General features: G+C 46.9%; 2 protein-coding genes and 1 pseudogene across 3 annotated transcripts in view; 2 read left to right on the forward strand and 1 right to left on the reverse strand.

Moving 5' to 3' along the window:
- Positions 1-7,938, forward strand: part of LOC129736131 (polycystin family receptor for egg jelly-like) — a 9,515-nt pseudogene extending 1,577 nt beyond the window's left edge. The window contains exons 2-3 of the transcript XR_008732340.1: positions 40-7,615; positions 7,850-7,938. The product of XR_008732340.1 is annotated as a polycystin family receptor for egg jelly-like (transcript). The remainder of the gene's footprint in view (positions 1-39; positions 7,616-7,849) is intronic.
- Positions 7,526-13,545, reverse strand: LOC129736113 (tetratricopeptide repeat protein 38-like). Its single transcript, XM_055710602.1, has 5 exons — positions 13,035-13,545; positions 9,823-9,900; positions 9,277-9,358; positions 8,768-8,939; positions 7,526-8,520 (listed from the first exon to the last, which is right to left on the reverse strand). Exons 1-5 carry the CDS (start codon positions 13,056-13,058, stop codon positions 8,355-8,357), a joined length of 522 nt encoding a protein of 173 aa, XP_055566577.1. The 5' UTR covers positions 13,059-13,545; the 3' UTR covers positions 7,526-8,354.
- On the forward strand, positions 13,263-22,997 carry LOC129736132 (polycystin family receptor for egg jelly-like). Its single transcript, XM_055710976.1, has 2 exons — positions 13,263-13,313; positions 14,887-22,997. The coding sequence occupies exons 1-2, from the start codon at positions 13,263-13,265 to the stop codon at positions 22,558-22,560; spliced, it is 7,725 nt and encodes a 2,574-aa protein (XP_055566951.1). The 3' UTR covers positions 22,561-22,997.
- Positions 22,998-23,275: the final 278 nt, after the last annotated feature.

Here is a 23,275-nt window from a genome sequence, read left to right on the forward strand (position 1 = left end):
CAAACAATAGAGCCACAAAGCTAAAACAGACTGTAAAAGAAACACAGTTACAAAGGTAACCCACATGCGTTCTGCTGTTTCCACAGCTCGAGACCGTGCTTGCCAGCGGTGCCGGGAGGAGGTTCTGGTTCCCCTGGAGAGCGGCCCCAGCCACTGGGACGTGCCAGCCACTGGCCTCCTGCAGCCCACGCTCCAGCAGCAGTGCGCCCACCTCCGCTGTGGGCCTCAACGGCAGCGGTCTGCCTTCTCCTCCAGCTGCTCGGCTGCACAGCGCTTACAGTGCAATGCTCATCTGCGTCATGCACTGTACCCAAGTGCTTTCACCACCACGTGAGCGTCAAGATGTCTGGGAAGGATATGCGACTGTTTGTGCTTTGGCCGCAAACTCACCTGATCCATGTGTGGCAGCCAGCAGAGCGGGGCTGGTGTGCACGCCTCAAGAGTGCCAGCTGGCAGAAATTCAGCAGCCAGGGAGGCAGACCATCTAGCCTCCTCCTTCCCCACAGTGAGCACCAAGACACACCACTGCCTGCTATCTACCCATCAGCCAAGTTGCAACAGACTTGTGCCACCTGCTACAGCTATAGCTTGACCATGTGCTATAGGCATCAGGGGCTCCACGTTGCTTCAGTCAGCATTGAGCAGATGCCTTGCATAAGCCTTAGCCTCCACCTCAAGGTAAAGCCTGACTTGCTGCATGTCCTCAGCATCAGCTCCAAGCTCCTTAGCGTTTCTCAACAGCCCCTCAGCCTTTCCAGGAAGGTTCAGCCCCTTAGCCCAAGGACACTGGCCTACAGACTGGTGGTAGACACGCAGGCTGTAGGAGGTTGGCTCTGTTTCTGCAGTTCATTTAGTCTGCCGAGCAACTTCTGTGCTATTCCCCAGCCTCAGAGCCTGAGTGAGATAGTGGTGGCCAGAATTTGCTTCCATGTTGATGGAAAGAGGTCTGAAGAATTGATGGGAGAATTACATCTACTCAGTGGTACCCTGAGCCTAACTGCAGGCAGAGCGACTCCCACCCATGTCTACCTTCAACCAGGGAAGACCGACAGCAGCACTTGCATTTTCAGGTACAACCACGGAATGTTTTACACAACCAAAGAGAACAGTAGCCCTGTTTCCACAGACGGCCCTTACGCACATGCTGTGCTCTACCAACACAAGTTATTCTCCATAGAGTTTGTGGCCTTCCAGCGGTACAAATTCAGTATGTATCTTTACATGAATCAGAAGAAGACTTTGTTTAGGTCTCTGGCAGAAAGAGACCTTGAAAAAGACCACCTTCTCCAGAACAGCACGGACACGTACAACAATCATGGAAGAAATGCCAAACGGTTTGTCCGTCGCTCTGCTTTACCCTTTGATGCAGAGAAATACACGGGGTTTGTGGCAAAGGTGAACGGTACCAGAACTGCACCTACACCAGCTCCTTTAAGAGTCAGAGTCAACAGCTATGCTGCAAAAACAATAAAAGCACCAGTGTCTTCCCAGAAAGAAGCCTGTTACATAGACACAGTGCAGATTCAGAAACCTGTTCTTCATACATCTGTCTTGCGCCAGAAAAGGAGCACATCTTTTTACCTCTTTGTCAGATTGCTAGTAGATTGTAACGTTGGTATATCTATCAAGCCCCTATGGCGAATCTATCCTGTTCAGGACACAACAACTATTCCAGACTGGACAAAACCACTAAACTCTTCCTTGATGCATGGCATAGAAATGATACACTTAACTGTTCCCAGTTTTACTTTAGATTACGGGTTGTATCTCTTTTATTTCACTGTTGCAATAACCCCAATTAGGACCACAACAGTTCTCAGAGGCTCAGATAAAGTTTATGTTCAGATCGAAAGCACTGATCTAGTGGCAAATATTGCAGGAGGTACGTTCCGCACAGTAGGATTTTCTGATAATTGGACTCTTGATGGTTCCGCATCCCATGATCCTGATTCACAGGAAGGACTACAGGGAATCACATTTACTTGGTACTGCACTAAAGAGGTGTCAGACTATAAAATCATGAAAGTCAGCCCGGGAAAAAGCTGCCATCCATCCCAGAGGGATTTGAAATGGTTAACATCCTCAGGTCCAGTTCAAGCAATGCCACCAGAATCCCTCCCAGGAAATGCTTTATACTACTTCCGTCTAGTGATTCAAAAGGATGGAAGGAAGAGTTATGCTGACCAAACTGTAGATGTGCAGCCTGGCTCCCCGCTCCTTCTGGATGTGGCATGCCTGGAAAACTGTGGTAGCACCCTAATTCCAACAGAGAGATTTACCTTGGCTGGAAAATGCCTGAACTGTAGAAGAAATAGCCAGCCAGTCTACTACTGGTCCCTTTTTTTAGAAAACTCTACAGAAATTAGCTTTGACTGGTCTTCCGGAACCTCAACAGGGAGGTCTGGGGCTTACCTGTCTATACGGGCTCTGACTTTTACAAAGACTGCACATCGACTCTACGTACTTCTATTCAAAGTAACTACTTGGGATGGTAGGTCCTCAGTCTACAGACATGCATTTAAGGTAAATTCTCCTCCTAGGGCTGGCAAGTGTACCATCAACCCACACCAGGGCACAGCCTTTCTGACAAAATTTGTTGTTCAGTGCAGTGGATTTTCTGACAGCGATTTACCTCTGACATATAAAGTGATAGTAGCTTCCGATGTACCCAAAACTACCAAAATAACTTCTGTGGCAGAAAATACATTTGGCACAATTCTGTACTTTGGTTATCAGCCTAAAACTCCTCCATCTCTTCTCCCAGTTGGAGTGCCCTCTCAGAAGTACACCTTGACACTTTGTGTTCAAGTCTGTGATTCCCTTGGGGCATTTACCCAAGTGAGTTTATATGTCCGTGTGCGGAACCCAATTAACAGTCGACCACTAGCTGTTGTATATCATGAACTGCTGGCCTCAGTAAGCGGTTTAAGTGCACCGATGACATCTTATCTCCAGACTGGAGATTATATTAGAGCAGGTTATTTGGCTTATCTGGTAGCCTCAGTCTTAAACTATATTAAAGCAGCACCAGCTCGCCACCTCCCTAAGGCTCAGTTTCGGGAAAACCTGGTTAAAACAGCCCTGAATATTTCAGTTGAGAGCACAATGGAAATCAACCAAGTAGTTGCTTCTCTTTCTCAAGCCACAAAGGAAGCTGAGGAAGTGAATATTAGATCACAAGATCTTGCCATTAGGAAACTGACAGAGGTGACGGGAGTGCTGAAGATACAGAGGAATGAGAGCCGTTGGTCTGAGGAGGCAGAAATTCAGACCAGTGGAATACTAAGATGCTTGTCCAACATCCTGAGAGCTGCTCTTCTGCATTGCAGGAACGTCAACGTAAATGGAGTTAAACAAGCCTTCTCCATCATGGAAAATTTAATGGACATAGTTTTCCAGGGCAAAGTCCCTGGAGAAACAGAGACTCGAATGGAAACAAAACACTGGAACATCACGCTGAAGAAAGAGGAAACCTGGAACATTGCAAATGCTTTCTCTACCAGCAACACCTGCAGGAATTGCTTTTATCTATCACTGAGAAAGGGAAATTATTCAGGATTGCCGCATGATGCCGTGATATCCACTGCTCTTTTTGAGTTCGACGAGAACCCTTTCCCTTGGTTAGGTCACACATCAGAAATCAAAACAATGGTCTTGGGGTTTAAAATGGCAGAGAGCAAGGCTAATGGAGATCTACTGGGGATCACGCCTGAAGGAGCAGAAATTACTGTTGCTAGGAAAGAGAAGGAAACTTCAACTTTTCAGTTAGCAATGGGACCCGATAAAACACAAACTTACACAACTGGAGGATTTAGTTTTGAAGTCAACAGAAACACTAAGAGCATATACATCCAGATCCTGACAAAATTACAAGTTACTTTCAAGGTGCTAGTATTTACAGGCACCAGCGTCACTCACGCTCATCCCACAGCCTCGTTTGCTGCTTTTCACAACATGCCAACAGTGGCAAGTGAAAATGAGACCGCTAGCACTGACTGTAACATTAAGGCTCCCTATATGATCTGTCTTCCAGAGTCACTGTTGACAACCACAGCTCAAGGAAGCGGTACAGACCCTCACAACATCTCCATTGTCTTGCTGACATCGTATGTTGTAAGGTATCGAACGCAGAGGCTGGTGAGCATACATGTTTTTAGTGATCAGTGCTTATTTCTGGACGGGGTTCAAAGTCTGTGGAGAGAAGACGTGTGCAGGCTTGGCTCCTTGACTGACTGGCAGAGGGTACACTGTGTCTGCAAAATGAAGCAGAGTCGCAGAAGTCTGACAGTTCACGCTGCGTCAAAGGCGTCCACATACGACATCAGGTTCCTGGCAGCCAAAGTAATAGCTACGCCCAACGCAATAGATCTGGGAAAAATCCTGATAGCAGATATACCTCAAAACCCAGTCACATTATTAACGGTGCTCTTCATTTTTGCCGTCTATTTTCTTTTGTGCCTCTGGGCCGTGAGAAAAGACAGGGCTGAGAGGGACAGGAAAGACAAGATTATCGTTCTGCCGGACAACGACCCCTTTGATAAGGGCAGATATTTAGTCACTTTATACACAGGCAGTCACTGGGAAGCTGGAACCACAGCAGATGTCTTTCTTCAGCTCATCAGCCAGAATGGCAGGAGTGATGTCCATTGTTTACGGCACCCACATTTTCCATCTTTCCAACGAGGAAGCACCGATTGCTTTCTGTTGACTACTAAGAAAGACTTGGGAGACATTTCTTCCTTCAGGGTCTGGCATAATAACAAGGGCCCATCCCCAAGCTGGTTCTTAAGCAGAGCCAAAGTTGAGGATATGTCCACCAGGAAGACCTGGTTCTTCATGTGCCGGAAATGGCTCTCTCTTGACAAGAGTGATCATGTACTAGAAAGGACATTTGCCGTCACAGACCCCAAGACACCTCTGCTCAGAATCGACTATTTTTCTATTCATTTTGCCAACAGCCTGAAAGAGGGCCATCTGTGGATCTCCATTTTTTCTGCCGTTGCCAGTGACACTTTCAGCAGGCTCCAACGTCTGTCTGCCTGTTTAGCAGTATTATTATCGAACTTGCTTGTTGGCATTATGTTCTTTAATGCTGACAAGGATGAAGAATCTCCAATATACCTGCAGTATTTGAAAGCAATAACAGTAGGAATTGAATGTGTTTTGATTACCAAACCTGTGGAAATTATTATAATTGCCTTACTGAAGTATTCCCAGAAGAAAGCTTCTCCTCGTGGTGTGGCTCAGACGGAACCAAAGGCAAATTCACCCCTCCTGTCTGGAAATCTGAAGAACTCGGAGGAAAGTTTGCAAAAATTGTACCTTCCAGAAACTTCGGCACAACTGACGAATATTCATCTGCTGGAAAACCTTCCTGGTCCCAGGAACTCACAGAGCCTGTCATGTTCCGGAAAGACAAGAAGCGAGGGAGATCCCCCAAAGTGGAGTAATCGCACAGTTTCTGAAAGAGACGCAAATGGAATTGGAACAGAGGAGCAGACAAGAACCACAAATTCCCCTCCAATGGCTAAGGCCTGCCAGAGGAGGCCACCATCAGAGTCCAATTTTAGTAATAATTACACAGAAGAAGGGGGCAACTTTCAGAAAGAAAGCAAGCCACTAAGCAGTGCCTTCATGCTCTTTCGCAAGAGACCACGCATAGCTTTTTGTTGGTGGTGCAACTATGTCTTGTGCGCACTACTTACAGCTATAAGTGGGCTATCATCGTTTTTCATTGTGTCCTATGGTTTGTCTTACGGCTATCAGACCTCACTAGAGTGGCTTTTAGCATCTGCAATCTCCTATATTGAGACCGTTTTCCTTGCAATTCTAAAAATATTCTTTTTCTCAGCTATGAGTACAATTCATCCAAAATACTGTGAAAACATCGCATGGTTAACTCATGAAAAGTGTTATGAGAAGAAGCTGGCTACAGAAATGATGAAGGCTGATGAGATGAGAGAGAAGCACCGGAAACTTGCTAAACTCAGAGGCAGCAAGCAGTATAAACCTTTAGATGCTGATGAAATTGCAAACATGCTGAAAAGGGCAAAAATTAAAGGCAAGGCATTTACTTTTGCCAAAAGTTTCATCAGTCATCTTGCCTTTTTAACACTGCTGTTAAATTTTGCCTATTCCACTGAGAACGCCAACAGTTTCCACTACAACCAGTTCATCCATAACCAATTCTCTCCATGACTCGCCAGTGTAGATAAGCTAGAACATATCTATGTGTGGGTGAAAGACTCATTCTTGCCTTTGATCCACAGTGACATTCAGCCAACCTTCCTTCCCGAGAGCTGGTCCAAAATCATTGGTTTGCCTAGGATGAGGCAACTGCGGGCTGAAGGTACCGAGAAAAAATGTTCCCATCCTCTCAGCTTTGCAAATAACTCTGTGATCAGTGAAAGCCACTGTCTTCGCAAATACGGCCATGACATACCAGAGAAAGGTGACTCCGCTGGCACTTGGACAAAGGTTGCCAACCCGTCTGTTTCCAAGGATGCCAGCAGTGACGGTGCATTCACTTACCAGCGAAACAGGACTCCATGGATGTATTATTCATATGGAAATTTGCACACAAATGGACCAGCAGGATACACGTTTTACTTTTTCCCTGAAGAAGGAAGATCTAATTCAACAACAAGGCTGGATGCTCTACAACAGAGCAACTGGCTTGATGAAAAGACGTGGGCGGTGATCATCGAACTAACTACATTTAACTCAGATGCAGACCTCTTTTGCACCATCTCGGTCATATTTGAGATGTCTCATTTGGGGATCATAAAACCAAGTTTGTCAGCACACTCTTTTGCACTCCCCATTTTTCATCAGCAAACTAAAGCTCAAATGTTTGTGTTTGTAATTGTTCTTGCCTTTATGCTCATTTACATTGCAGAAGAGCTTCACATCATAGGCCAGGAAAAAACTGATTACATTAAAAACATTTCCAATACGATAAACTTCAGCTTAAAATTAGTATTCCTGTTCCTTGTTATTTTAAAGGTCATGAAGTTCAAAGTGGGAGCTGATACAGTGAACTTTTACTTACTTCACCCAAACGATTTCATTCCTTTTCATGCAGTTGCTCATTTAGATCACATGTTAAGGATTACTATGGGCTTTTTAGCATTTTTTGTCATTTTGAAAACTCTGAAATATCGTCACTTCTTTTATGGCGTGCCCCCGGCACGAAGATGTATCTTGGCAGCCCTTCCTGGAATGTCCCCAATGGCTCTCATGGTGGTGGTTTACTTCTTTGTATTTATGGCTTTTGGCTACCTTGTCTTTGGGCAGCATGAATGGAATTACAATAGCACGATTCACTCAGCTCAGACCATATTCTCCTGCATCTCAGCTTTCAGAGATACTGCATTTTCATCCAAGTTGCTGGATGTTTTTTTTTTCCTAGCCTCTTTCATGTTGGCGATGACCTATGTCTTGATCAGTCTTTTCCAAGCTGTTGTTATGTCTGCCTATGGAGATGTGAAACAACCCGTATATGAAGAATGTCGTGACGGAGGGAAGACACAGTCACTCAATATGAGTGATCAGCAGACTTCATTTATTGTGCCTTACAGTCACCTTTTATGCCTTGTTATAATTAGCTCATACATATTACAAAAGTTAAGCTCATTATGGGTTAGTTGCCTAAATACCAAGCCCACCCGTTGTTTCTCTTCTGTAGTTATCTGTTCCCACCTGCAACATTCTTTTCCCACCGCGATCTTCCTGTTACTGTGTAACAAGGACAGCCAAAGACAGTGTATTTTGCTTTACTTCAGATAAGCTGAGAGCCATGTGCATTTTTGTCCAGCCAGCTGGACTATGTCTATGTGACCCTTTTCAGCTAGCCAGTTATCCACAGAAGAACCACCTGAGGAAGCACCAGTTGTTACTTTTGTATTGCAAAGGCTCAGAGGATATTTTATCTTCTGATCTGTAAAACATCCAGAACCAGCGAACTTGACCTTTTCCACAGTGAACTCTACGGGAAGACTGAGAGAAGACACCAGCGACATTCAGGGCTCAAGATCAGAAAAATAAATGGAAGAAAAATGGTTTATCTTCTCATATGAACAAGAAAAGGTTTAGTATTCACGACCACCTTTACCCTGAAATATTTGCCTGTCAAAGTTTATTTATTTATGTTCATAAAGAAACCGTGGTCTCCACAATCCTGCTTCATGGCCTGCGAGGGGATTAGTCGGCTTCTCCGCTGTAAAGCCGTGCCCGCACACTAGCCGCCAGCGAGGGGAAGATGTCCAGGTCAATTGGGAAGACTGGTCAGCTTGGTCAACCCCCCAATTTCTTACTCATAAAGCTGGGGGCATCCTCCAGGTCGTTCACTTTGATCACAGGCAGACCGCAGAATTGTTCTTTTTTTCTTTATTTTGTTTAAATCTTGCATTTTCTTCGCCATGCGGAGAGTTTATGGGGAGCCTTACGGCTGATGGGATAGCCTGGCTCACCGGCCTCCAGCCCGTGGCTCCTGGCTGCGATGGGCACGGCCTGCCGGTACTGTTAAAAACGGTAGTAAAAAAAATACAACGATCAGTGGTTAATCTCTTCTCAGCAGGCCTCGCGTCTGGGATAGTCATGGTGATTACAGTATGGAGAGAGAAATGCAAGAACAACCACTGACACCTCACCCTGATCCTTTGCTACATGTCACCTAATGTCAGGAAACACTACGACCTACTACTGTTTCCACCTGCGGTACCTAAAACTCATCACAGATATTTAAGTGGGGTGACAGGGGACTTACCCACTAGCAAACATGTCCAACGCTGCTACATGAAGCTTCTCCCGCTCAGTCAGTGGCTGTGATATTGAAAGCATCATCATTGTTCTCATCGCACTGTCCAGCTCTCTGCTGAGCCGCACCGAACTTCCAGTGCCAATCAGCTCCAAACCATTAGCAATGACATGTCCCATTGCTACGGAAAACAGCACATTACAGGTTGAGCTGTACAGCATTAGTCATCTCTACAGAAACATGAGGGGAGCTGTTTATTTTAAGCACGATTGTCTTGTAGACACAGGGGTCCAAAAAGTCTCATAAGCCTAAAGTTCTTAGAGGCTTGTCATGATAGCCATTTTAAAAGGTTTCAGAAGAGAAGAAAAAACCACACAAAATCATCCCAGCCTGCTAGAGTCTGAAGTTTTACAGAATTCTGTAAGCCACCACCTTCCCCTTGCGTAAACAAAGTTAAACACCACGACACCAAGTATTATCCAGCACTTTCCATGCTCGGAATTAAAGGTTATACTCACTAAAATTAGGATCTGCTGCTTTTAACCTGGAGAGACGTCCCTCAATACCTCCAAGGCTCTCATTACTGGTCCAGGTGGCGTACTGTAACAGAGACAGAGAGAGAGGGTCGAGGAATCCCTGATGACATTGAGCTTCTTTCTGTTCTCCCAGGCATTTAAAATTCAAAAGTGAGCAAGGCAAATGACTAAAAGACAAACATTGCCTTCACATAGGGTTTGCGTAGTAGGGAAACAGAAAAGCTGTTATCTTCTTTAACATAGTTTGGCCACCAACAGAACTGGACTTCTGCGCAGTTTATATCGACTGGTTGCCTCTTCAGTGTCAGGTAGGATGAGCATGCTGGCTGAGGTTTCCTCGCAGCTGCAGCATCCGGCATAGCCCTCTGCCACCAGGGTTTTCTGCTGCCTGCTGATGGCTGAAGTCCTGTGGCAGCCTGACTTGGACGCTCTCCCAGTTGATAAGAAATTTAAACATCAGCTACAGCAAAGGTTGTTTCAGGCACAAGTCCCTTCAAATCACATTTTCTTACTTCCCCCTGGTCATACCTGCGTCAGCGCAGCATCGAAGAGCTTACAGGCTTCATTGCTAGTCGTGGACAGGACAAGTCCAGCATCCTGCCAGGCCTGCACAATAAGCAGATACAAACCCGCCCATTTTACACACTCGTTTTCCAGACTACATCAACAGATTCTCAAATTGATGGTGTTCTGACATTTTCTTCAACTATGCTTTTTAAACAAAAAAAGAAAAAGAAAAAAAACAGAAAAGCTGAAAGGACAATGCAGGCAGACACACAAACCTTTTGTTCAGTTGTATTACATCTGAAGACTCAGTTAGTTGGGGCTAGCAGTGGGAATAAAGGAGCACAAAATTATAAAGTGTAACAGAAGGTCTTGATGGGCTACACATCTCCTAATGAGACCCATTCTTAATTCACTACAACTCACCTTCAGGCTAGTCCCAACTGCTGCAGACACACCTCGTGTGAAGTAGAGATACGGTTAAATAAAATCCCGTTCTTTTATAACTGAAATCGACACCTTAAGCAACTTGCAGGCCAAACAGCCTGGCAGAGCAAGTCCACTAACCAGGCCACTGGACTTAAATCAACAAAGAGGCTGGACCACAGATTGGTACACAAGCCTTACAAAAAGCAAGAACATGGCCATTTGATAAAGCTAAAAGGCAAAACAGAATCAGGCTGCCATAGTTTCTTAACAAGCTACGTAACACTGACCAAGGTGCCACATCTCCTTGCTGACTGCTGGAGAGCAAAAAGAGTTCATTAGGCAGACGCACAGTTCACTCAATGGTGGAATTAAGCTGCAGCAGCTACAGCACCCTGTTCCACGGTTGTCTCCATGACTGCTCTCCTAAGTAACTCTGGTGACAAAATCAAAAATCCAATGCCTATTTCAAAATGCTTAACTTGCTCATGTGGGTGCCTACAGCAAACAGGCATGTCATCTCCTGTGGCTTGCAGGCCTCTTCTCCCCCACGGGATGGCCACACAACCACAAAGCCAGTCATCTCACAAGCCGGGGTGCTTCCCTTGGTAACCTATTCAGGTATTTAGAACAACGCTTGGGTTTATTTCTACTAAGTACTCTCCACTCAGCATTCCTACACTGCATCCATCACTGCTTCTAAGACTGTGAGCTTCTCAAGCACATTTACATTCAGCACACCATATACATCTCTGTTTAAGCATACACACATTTGAGGAGCTGCCCCAATCACTTCAACATCACTTTTATGCCAGCACACAGAATGTACAGCATCACATAAAAACAGACCGGGGGCAAGCCAATTCAGACTCCTCCTAATGGGGGACTAGTCCTTGTGGATGCTGCAAGAATTCAGCTTGTGTCTCATTTCACAACTTAATGTATTCCCGAGCTCTAATGACCCAACTGTCAAAAATTTTAAGTCACCAGGCAAAGACATCTTTGTCAATATGTCCTAAAACTTTCCCACTGTGATTGGATTAAAGGCTCACGTTCCAACGGCTCAAGCACTAGAGTGTTCAAAACTACAAGCCTGAAAGGCTAGACCTGAAGATAAAATTGCACGGGTTTTTCACCATTCATACTACATCCAGAAACAGCGCAAAGAGAAAAGTCAGGAGGGTAGTGAGGTAAGGCCTGCTGCCTTTCAAGGTACCCTGCAAAAGAGGCCAGGAACCACCTTCATCACCAGTCATCAGAAACAAGCTCCATTTCAAGCAGCTCTCTTTGCCACCGCCGATTTTGCACAACAGCTCAAGGTACTTGCCAAATAGAAAATGTCATCCCGTTCTGAGACTTGTCAATGCTAAGATTCATAGGAACAAAAAGGTCTGTGCATAAGCATCTGAACAAAACAGCAGACCAAGGGTTAGGAAGGCCTGCACCCATCACTAAGGACTCTGCTGATCTAGTTGAGGTACATGCTGCTTCGACCCACTCTAGAAAGCCTCTGCTCTGCCAAGGCTACAGCCCACATAACTCACAGCTCACTGCAAGACTCCCACTCTGGCAACAGGAGGATGGCAGCAGGAGGATGCATCCCATCACGTTATGCCACTGCTCCTCCTGTTAGCACGCCAGGACAATGGGCTGCAGAGAACTAACGCTGTAACAGCTGCTGACTCCTCAGAGACATACCGGAGCTGCTCCAAACCCAATTATTGCTGTCAACCAAGCACCAAAGAGCTACTGGGAGCACAGAAGAGCCAGTAACCCTTGTCCTCTGGGCCCTACACAAGCAGTCCTGCCCAGGCTGCTTGGAACACTCGTCTTGGGGCGTGTCTGTACTCAGGGATCACACTGTGACTGAAGAAACCCACGGGACAAGGAGAGCGAGTAGGTAAAACTCAGAGCGGAGGGTTACCACCAGAAGGTAAACTACCAGTTACCCTTCACAGTATGGCGACCATTGAGTTCTGTTACGCTCATTTCCCATAATCCTCCTCGCCAGTTCCAGGTGCGGAACCTTCTTTGTGATGCGTCTTGGAGACAATGCCGTCGCCGTGGCTCTTCTAACCGCTTCTCGCCACAAAGCCCTGACCATTCTCCTGCTACGACTTTAGTCCCGAGATCCGGTGACTATCTGTAGGGTTTGTTTTTTTCCTGAGGGCTGCTCGTAGCACGTCCTCCATTTCTCCAGAGCTCTGGCGCTCATGAACCTATGACACTCTGAGAAGACCTTCAAGACTTCTTTTTTTACCTCCCCCTGCCTAATTAACTACAAAACGACAACAAAAGGAGCAACCGGGAGAACCACCTTCAGCGGGAAGAAAGCACAGCAATTACTCAGCCTGCGCAGGCACGGGGTGGCTTCCCCGCTCGAAGGGAAGGCTGCGAGGCCTCGTCGCCATTTGCAAACCCCAACGGCAGCCTCACCCCACCTGAAACCCGGCCGGTAACGGGCTGAAGGAGACCAGCGACAACAGGAGCCCCGCCAGTGGCGCCCTCCCGCCAGCCTCAGCCGGCTCGGCTCCTCTCCCTGCACAGACCCAGCGCCGCCAGCAGCCCCTCTCCCCGCCCGCCGGCCCAACGGCCCAACGGCCCGCCGGCCCAACGGCCCGCCGGCCCAACGGCAAGGGCGCGCACCCGCCGGCCCTGGGCGCCCGGCAGGGGCAGGGGCGGGGCAGGGGCAGGGCCCGGGCCCACGGGCAGAGCGGCCACAGCCCCCGCGCTCGGTCGCTGCGGCGGGGCCAGGCCGGGCGGCCAGGCAGGGCGCCCGCCGTCCCGCTCCGCCTCAGGCCGGCCCTCACCTGGCAGTCCCTCAGCGGCGCCATGAGACCCCGCAGCCGCTCCGCTGCCGGCGGCCCCGCCCCAGGAGGAGCCGGAGCCGGGGCCGGGGCCGGGGCCGGGGCCGGGCCGCCAGCGGGGCCGGGCCGCCAGCGGGCGGGGCCTGCGGGGAGCGCTGGGCCTCGCCCGGCCCCTTGGCAGCGCCTGCCTGCCCTCCCGAGCCGCCGGGGGCCGCGGTGCTGCCGGCGGCTATGCTTGGTGTCGATCCTCGGCCCCGAAAGACTTCTTTCTTGTGGCGCTGGGTATACCTGTCAGCAAAACCGGAAACGACAAAAACGCCCTAACAACGACGTAGCTTTAAGAATCTGGCATTCGTTATTGCACCTCTGGATGCTCAGGGGATCGTTCCACCTAAGGTGCGTGCCCTATGGTTCACTCAAACGAAATTATATAGGCTACACGGAGGATTATGCATTACATTTCTCAGAAAAATCAAACATACTCATTCAACAGGCCGTACTACGGTAATGAAGCATCGCACATGCTCCTTACAGGGATCTGAGTCTTCTGCCAGGACTCCAACCACAGTCAGGCCCTGTAGTTACAGCTGACCCACCACTGAGCCTTCATTTAGTTCCCCTATATGCAGAGCCCAAGGAGAGTCCAAGTCTGTTTCATTAGCTCCCTATACAACAGGCTCCTCACTGACTCTGAGCGTCAAACGATTTTCTTTCCCTCTCGTCACCGAAGTCGGGAATCAAACCTCTTAACACCAATGCAGTATTAAGAAGCAGGCCCTCCTTCACTGCAGCACTGGGTGCTCGGTGGCATCTCCATAAATCGAGCGCACCTGTGCAGATTGCACTGTTACATTTATACACAAAATTACAAGGTCATACGCTCCCAGTTACAATGACTGGTTGGCAATTTGCATATAATTATAATATGTGGTGTGTTGTTGCAGAATGGCTGTGTGATCATGGCCATGACTCCCTTAAAGATCTTTGTGAAACAAAGTTAGCGTAAGTTAGCTGAAGCAGGCCTTGCAGCTATGCTGAGGCATGCTGATAAGGAAGCTGAGAAAAACACTGACCTTGTGCCTAATGTTGTAAATAACTTTGAGGAATTCGCGTAGACAAGAGAGGAAAAAAAATATGTAGCTAGCCATCCGCAGAAACCGCAAGTAGGAGGACATATGAAAATGTAACCCTTTAGAGCTTAGCCAATCAGCAGATGACTAGTAGGCATAATTAACTGGAACTGTATATAAGACATAATCGCGCCGTAATAAATCAAAGCTTGCTTTATCACTCATATTGAGTCGGCCGCGTGCTTCCCCTCGCTCGTCAGTGTGTCATCCTCTTCTGTTACTAGGCTTGCGCAGGGGAAGGGTCTTCACCTGGGCAAGGGTCCTCTTGACCTGCGGGTGTGCTTTTTAGTATTACAAAAGTAAGTTTTGTTGCCAAGTTGGACGGCTAGGTATCGGCCTTGTCAAGCTGTCCAATAACTTATCCTATACGTATGCAACAGAACCTACGTGCTCTGGTTATGGTCTAGAGAGTAAGGTTATTATGGTCTATAGAATAGGGACTTCAAGTCACACAGTCCCGGATAACAAGCAGCATAGGAACTCGTCCGTCATTGGTTAAGAAGTGCTAACCTCATTCTAACACGGAGGTTAACTCCTAAAAATCAGAACGCTCCTATAGCTGACTGTCTCACAAACACAAAATATAGAAAGATTCAGTAAAACTTTCAGATAATCTGCAACCCTCTTAGCATAAAATTGCATAGGCAGGGTTGGCTAGCAGTCTCTCCGTAGCCATTACACCCAAACAAACAATAGAGCCACAAAGCTAAAACAGACTGTAAAAGAAACACAGTTACAAAGGTAACCCACATGCGTTCTGCTGTTTCCACAGCTCGAGACCGTGCTTGCCAGCGGTGCCGGGAGGAGGTTCTGGTTCCCCTGGAGAGCGGCCCCAGCCACTGGGACGTGCCAGCCACTGGCCTCCTGCAGCCCACGCTCCAGCAGCAGTGCGCCCACCTCCGCTGTGGGCCTCAACGGCAGCGGTCTGCCTTCTCCTCCAGCTGCTCGGCTGCACAGCGCTTACAGTGCAATGCTCATCTGCGTCATGCACTGTACCCAAGTGCTTTCACCACCACGTGAGCGTCAAGATGTCTGGGAAGGATATGCGACTGTTTGTGCTTTGGCCGCAAACTCACCTGATCCATGTGTGGCAGCCAGCAGAGCGGGGCTGGTGTGCACGCCTCAAGAGTGCCAGCTGGCAGAAATTCAGCAGCCAGGGAGGCAGACCATCTAGCCTCCTCCTTCCCCACAGTGAGCACCAAGACACACCACTGCCTGCTATCTACCCATCAGCCAAGTTGCAACAGACTTGTGCCACCTGCTACAGCTATAGCTTGACCATGTGCTATAGGCATCAGGGGCTCCACGTTGCTTCAGTCAGCATTGAGCAGATGCCTTGCATAAGCCTTAGCCTCCACCTCAAGGTAAAGCCTGACTTGCTGCATGTCCTCAGCATCAGCTCCAAGCTCCTTAGCGTTTCTCAACAGCCCCTCAGCCTTTCCAGGAAGGTTCAGCCCCTTAGCCCAAGGACACTGGCCTACAGACTGGTGGTAGACACGCAGGCTGTAGGAGGTTGGCTCTGTTTCTGCAGTTCATTTAGTCTGCCGAGCAACTTCTGTGCTATTCCCCAGCCTCAGAGCCTGAGTGAGATAGTGGTGGCCAGAATTTGCTTCCATGTTGATGGAAAGAGGTCTGAAGAATTGATGGGAGAATTACATCTACTCAGTGGTACCCTGAGCCTAACTGCAGGCAGAGCGACTCCCACCCATGTCTACCTTCAACCAGGGAAGACCGACAGCAGCACTTGCATTTTCAGGTACAACCACGGAATGTTTTACACAACCAAAGAGAACAGTAGCCCTGTTTCCACAGACGGCCCTTACGCACATGCTGTGCTCTACCAACACAAGTTATTCTCCATAGAGTTTGTGGCCTTCCAGCGGTACAAATTCAGTATGTATCTTTACATGAATCAGAAGAAGACTTTGTTTAGGTCTCTGGCAGAAAGAGACCTTGAAAAAGACCACCTTCTCCAGAACAGCACGGACACGTACAACAATCATGGAAGAAATGCCAAACGGTTTGTCCGTCGCTCTGCTTTACCCTTTGATGCAGAGAAATACACGGGGTTTGTGGCAAAGGTGAACGGTACCAGAACTGCACCTACACCAGCTCCTTTAAGAGTCAGAGTCAACAGCTATGCTGCAAAAACAATAAAAGCACCAGTGTCTTCCCAGAAAGAAGCCTGTTACATAGACACAGTGCAGATTCAGAAACCTGTTCTTCATACATCTGTCTTGCGCCAGAAAAGGAGCACATCTTTTTACCTCTTTGTCAGATTGCTAGTAGATTGTAACGTTGGTATATCTATCAAGCCCCTATGGCGAATCTATCCTGTTCAGGACACAACAACTATTCCAGACTGGACAAAACCACTAAACTCTTCCTTGATGCATGGCATAGAAATGATACACTTAACTGTTCCCAGTTTTACTTTAGATTACGGGTTGTATCTCTTTTATTTCACTGTTGCAATAACCCCAATTAGGACCACAACAGTTCTCAGAGGCTCAGATAAAGTTTATGTTCAGATCGAAAGCACTGATCTAGTGGCAAATATTGCAGGAGGTACGTTCCGCACAGTAGGATTTTCTGATAATTGGACTCTTGATGGTTCCGCATCCCATGATCCTGATTCACAGGAAGGACTACAGGGAATCACATTTACTTGGTACTGCACTAAAGAGGTGTCAGACTATAAAATCATGAAAGTCAGCCCGGGAAAAAGCTGCCATCCATCCCAGAGGGATTTGAAATGGTTAACATCCTCAGGTCCAGTTCAAGCAATGCCACCAGAATCCCTCCCAGGAAATGCTTTATACTACTTCCGTCTAGTGATTCAAAAGGATGGAAGGAAGAGTTATGCTGACCAAACTGTAGATGTGCAGCCTGGCTCCCCGCTCCTTCTGGATGTGGCATGCCTGGAAAACTGTGGTAGCACCCTAATTCCAACAGAGAGATTTACCTTGGCTGGAAAATGCCTGAACTGTAGAAGAAATAGCCAGCCAGTCTACTACTGGTCCCTTTTTTTAGAAAACTCTACAGAAATTAGCTTTGACTGGTCTTCCGGAACCTCAACAGGGAGGTCTGGGGCTTACCTGTCTATACGGGCTCTGACTTTTACAAAGACTGCACATCGACTCTACGTACTTCTATTCAAAGTAACTACTTGGGATGGTAGGTCCTCAGTCTACAGACATGCATTTAAGGTAAATTCTCCTCCTAGGGCTGGCAAGTGTACCATCAACCCACACCAGGGCACAGCCTTTCTGACAAAATTTGTTGTTCAGTGCAGTGGATTTTCTGACAGCGATTTACCTCTGACATATAAAGTGATAGTAGCTTCCGATGTACCCAAAACTACCAAAATAACTTCTGTGGCAGAAAATACATTTGGCACAATTCTGTACTTTGGTTATCAGCCTAAAACTCCTCCATCTCTTCTCCCAGTTGGAGTGCCCTCTCAGAAGTACACCTTGACACTTTGTGTTCAAGTCTGTGATTCCCTTGGGGCATTTACCCAAGTGAGTTTATATGTCCGTGTGCGGAACCCAATTAACAGTCGACCACTAGCTGTTGTATATCATGAACTGCTGGCCTCAGTAAGCGGTTTAAGTGCACCGATGACATCTTATCTCCAGACTGGAGATTATATTAGAGCAGGTTATTTGGCTTATCTGGTAGCCTCAGTCTTAAACTATATTAAAGCAGCACCAGCTCGCCACCTCCCTAAGGCTCAGTTTCGGGAAAACCTGGTTAAAACAGCCCTGAATATTTCAGTTGAGAGCACAATGGAAATCAACCAAGTAGTTGCTTCTCTTTCTCAAGCCACAAAGGAAGCTGAGGAAGTGAATATTAGATCACAAGATCTTGCCATTAGGAAACTGACAGAGGTGACGGGAGTGCTGAAGATACAGAGGAATGAGAGCCGTTGGTCTGAGGAGGCAGAAATTCAGACCAGTGGAATACTAAGATGCTTGTCCAACATCCTGAGAGCTGCTCTTCTGCATTGCAGGAACGTCAACGTAAATGGAGTTAAACAAGCCTTCTCCATCATGGAAAATTTAATGGACATAGTTTTCCAGGGCAAAGTCCCTGGAGAAACAGAGACTCGAATGGAAACAAAACACTGGAACATCACGCTGAAGAAAGAGGAAACCTGGAACATTGCAAATGCTTTCTCTACCAGCAACACCTGCAGGAATTGCTTTTATCTATCACTGAGAAAGGGAAATTATTCAGGATTGCCGCATGATGCCGTGATATCCACTGCTCTTTTTGAGTTCGACGAGAACCCTTTCCCTTGGTTAGGTCACACATCAGAAATCAAAACAATGGTCTTGGGGTTTAAAATGGCAGAGAGCAAGGCTAATGGAGATCTACTGGGGATCACGCCTGAAGGAGCAGAAATTACTGTTGCTAGGAAAGAGAAGGAAACTTCAACTTTTCAGTTAGCAATGGGACCCGATAAAACACAAACTTACACAACTGGAGGATTTAGTTTTGAAGTCAACAGAAACACTAAGAGCATATACATCCAGATCCTGACAAAATTACAAGTTACTTTCAAGGTGCTAGTATTTACAGGCACCAGCGTCACTCACGCTCATCCCACAGCCTCGTTTGCTGCTTTTCACAACATGCCAACAGTGGCAAGTGAAAATGAGACCGCTAGCACTGACTGTAACATTAAGGCTCCCTATATGATCTGTCTTCCAGAGTCACTGTTGACAACCACAGCTCAAGGAAGCGGTACAGACCCTCACAACATCTCCATTGTCTTGCTGACATCGTATGTTGTAAGGTATCGAACGCAGAGGCTGGTGAGCATACATGTTTTTAGTGATCAGTGCTTATTTCTGGACGGGGTTCAAAGTCTGTGGAGAGAAGACGTGTGCAGGCTTGGCTCCTTGACCGACTGGCAGAGGGTACACTGTGTCTGCAAAATGAAGCAGAGTCGCAGAAGTCTGACAGTTCACGCTGCGTCAAAGGCGTCCACATACGACATCAGGTTCCTGGCAGCCAAAGTAATAGCTACGCCCAACGCAATAGATCTGGGAAAAATCCTGATAGCAGATATACCTCAAAACCCAGTCACATTATTAACGGTGCTCTTCATTTTTGCCGTCTATTTTCTTTTGTGCCTCTGGGCCGTGAGAAAAGACAGGGCTGAGAGGGACAGGAAAGACAAGATTATCGTTCTGCCGGACAACGACCCCTTTGATAAGGGCAGATATTTAGTCACTTTATACACAGGCAGTCACTGGGAAGCTGGAACCACAGCAGATGTCTTTCTTCAGCTCATCAGCCAGAATGGCAGGAGTGATGTCCATTGTTTACGGCACCCACATTTTCCATCTTTCCAACGAGGAAGCACCGATTGCTTTCTGTTGACTACTAAGAAAGACTTGGGAGACATTTCTTCCTTCAGGGTCTGGCATAATAACAAGGGCCCATCCCCAAGCTGGTTCTTAAGCAGAGCCAAAGTTGAGGATATGTCCACCAGGAAGACCTGGTTCTTCATGTGCCGGAAATGGCTCTCTCTTGACAAGAGTGATCATGTACTAGAAAGGATATTTGCCGTCACAGACCCCAAGACACCTCTGCTCAGAATCGACTATTTTTCTATTCATTTTGCCAACAGCCTGAAAGAGGGCCATCTGTGGATCTCCATTTTTTCTGCCGTTGCCAGTGACACTTTCAGCAGGCTCCAACGTCTGTCTGCCTGTTTAGCAGTATTATTATCGAACTTGCTTGTTGGCATTATGTTCTTTAATGCTGACAAGGATGAAGAATCTCCAATATACCTGCAGTATTTGAAAGCAATAACAGTAGGAATTGAATGTGTTTTGATTACCAAACCTGTGGAAATTATTATAATTGCCTTACTGAAGTATTCCCAGAAGAAAGCTTCTCCTCGTGGTGTGGCTCAGACGGAACCAAAGGCAAATTCACCCCTCCTGTCTGGAAATCTGAAGAACTCGGAGGAAAGTTTGCAAAAATTGTACCTTCCAGAAACTTCGGCACAACTGACGAATATTCATCTGCTGGAAAACCTTCCTGGTCCCAGGAACTCACAGAGCCTGTCATGTTCCGGAAAGACAAGAAGCGAGGGAGATCCCCCAAAGTGGAGTAATCGCACAGTTTCTGAAAGAGACGCAAATGGAATTGGAACAGAGGAGCAGACAAGAACCACAAATTCCCCTCCAATGGCTAAGGCCTGCCAGAGGAGGCCACCATCAGAGTCCAATTTTAGTAATAATTACACAGAAGAAGGGGGCAACTTTCAGAAAGAAAGCAAGCCACTAAGCAGTGCCTTCATGCTCTTTCGCAAGAGACCACGCATAGCTTTTTGTTGGTGGTGCAACTATGTCTTGTGCGCACTACTTACAGCTATAAGTGGGCTATCATCGTTTTTCATTGTGTCCTATGGTTTGTCTTACGGCTATCAGACCTCACTAGAGTGGCTTTTAGCATCTGCAATCTCCTTTATTGAGACCATTTTACTTTCAATTCTAAAAATATTCTTTTTCTCAGCTATGAGTACAATTTATCCAAAATACTGTGAAAACATCGCATGGTTAACTCATGAAAAGTGTTATGAGAAGAAGCTGGCTACAGAAATGATGAATGTTGATGAGATGAGAGAGAAGCACCGGAAACTTGCTAAACTCAGAGGCAGCAAGCAGTATAAACCTTTAGATGCTGATGAAATTGCAAACATGCTGAAAAGGGCAAAAATTAAAGGCAAGGCATTTACTTTTGCCAAAAGTTTCATCAGTCATCTTGCCTTTTTAACACTGCTGTTAAATTTTGCCTATTCCACTGAGAACGCCAACAGTTTCCACTACAACCAGTTCATCCATAACCAATTCTCTCCACGACTCGCCAGTGTAGATAAGCTAGAACATATCTATGTGTGGGTGAAAGACTCATTCTTGCCTTTGATCCACAGTGACATTCAGCCAACCTTCCTTCCCGAGAGCTGGTCCAAAATCATTGGTTTGCCTAGGATGAGGCAACTGCGGGCTGAAGGTACCAAGAAAAAATGTTCCCATCCTCTCAGCTTTGCAAATAACTCTGTGATCAGTGAAAGCCACTGTCTTCGCAAATACGGCCATGACATACCAGAGAAAGGTGACTCCGCTGGCACTTGGACAAAGGTTGCCAACCCGTCTGTTTCCAAGGATGCCAGCAGTGACGGTGCATTCACTTACCAGCGAAACAGGACTCCATGGATGTATTATTCATATGGAAATTTGCACACATATGGACCAGCAGGATACACGTTTTACTTTTTCCCTGAAGAAGGAAGATCTAATTCAACAACAAGGCTGGATGCTCTACAACAGAGCAACTGGCTTGATGAAAAGACGTGGGCGGTGATCATCGAACTAACTACATTTAACTCAGATGCAGACCTCTTTTGCACCATCTCGGTCATATTTGAGATGTCTCATTTGGGGATCATAAAACCAAGTTTGTCAGCACACTCTTTTGCACTCCCCATTTTTCATCAGCAAACTAAAGCTCAAATGTTTGTGTTTGTAATTGTTCTTGCCTTTATGCTCATTTACATTGCAGAAGAGCTTCACATCATAGGCCAGGAAAAAACTGATTACATTAAAAACATTTCCAATATGATAAACTTCAGCTTAAAATTAGTATTCCTGTTCCTTGTTATTTTAAAGGTCATGAAGTTCAAAGTGGGAGCTGATATAGTGAACTTTTACTTACTTCACCCAAACGATTTCATTCCTTTTCATGCAGTTGCTCATTTAGATCACATGTTAAGGATTACTATGGGCTTTTTAGCATTTTTTGTAATTTTGAAAACTCTGAAATATCATCACTTCTTTTATGGTGTGCCCCTGGCACGAAGATGTATCTTGGCAGCTCTTCCTGGAATGTCCTCAATGGCTCTCATGGTGGTGGTTTACTTCTTTGTATTTATGGCTTTTGGCTACCTTGTCTTTGGGCAGCATGAATGGAATTACAATAGCACGATTCACTCAGCTCAGACCATATTCTCCTGCATCTCAGCTTTCAGAGATACTGCATTTTCATCCAAGTTGCTGGGTGTTTTTTTCCTAGCCTCTTTCATGTTGGTGATGATCTATGTCTTGATCAATCTTTTCCAAGCTGTTATTATGTCTGCCTATGGAGATGTGAAACAACCCATATATGAAGAACCACCTGAGGAAGCACAAGTGGTTACTTTTGTATTGCAAAGGCTCAGAAGGATATTTTATCTTCTGATCTGTAAAACATCCAGAACCAGCGAACTTGACCTTTTCCACAGTGAACTCTACGGGAAGACTGAGAGAAGACACCAGCGACATTCAGGGCTCAAGATCAGAAAAATAAATGGAAGAAAAATGGTTTATCTTCTCATATGAACAAGAAAAGGTTTAGTATTCACGACCACCTTTATCTTGTAATATTTGCCTGTCAAAGTTTATTTATTTATGTTCATAAATAAACAGTGTTTGTTAACCGTGGTCTCCACAATCCTGCTTCATGGCCTGCGAGGGGATTAGTCGGCTTCTCCGCTGTAAAGCCGTGCCCGCACACTAGCCGCCAGCGAGGGGAAGATGTCCAGGTCAATTGGGAAGACTGGTCAGCTTGGTCAACCCCCCAATTTCTTACTCATAAAGCTGGGGGCATCCTCCAGGTCGTTCACTTTGATCACAGGCAGACCGCAGAATTGTTCTTTTTTTCTTTATTTTGTTTAAATCTTGCATTTTCTTCGCCATGCGGAGAGTTTATGGGGAGCCTTACGGCTGATGGGATAGCCTGGCTCACCGGCCCCCAGCCCGTGGCTCCTGGCTGAGATGGGCACAGCCTGTCGTTCCCAGGGCCAGAACGCCTTCCCTGATTGAACTCCAGGGACTCTCGGGATCGGCACAGCCCGCACCGACATGCGGGTCCGCGGCGCCGGTACCGGTAGCCGCCGGGGAAGCCCCTCACCCCCCGGCAGGAGCCGACGCGCGGAGGGATGCGGCGGTGGGACCCGCGCTGTCGCACAGCGCCCTCTGCCGGCCAGCGTCCTGCGGCGCTGCCCTTTCAGGCGGAGCGGAGGCGGGCCCTGGCCCTGCCAGCGGGAAGCGGCGC

Source organism: Falco cherrug, chromosome 5 (assembly GCF_023634085.1).
Source record: "Falco cherrug isolate bFalChe1 chromosome 5, bFalChe1.pri, whole genome shotgun sequence".
In the NCBI taxonomy this organism is placed as follows: domain Eukaryota; kingdom Metazoa; phylum Chordata; class Aves; order Falconiformes; family Falconidae; genus Falco; species Falco cherrug.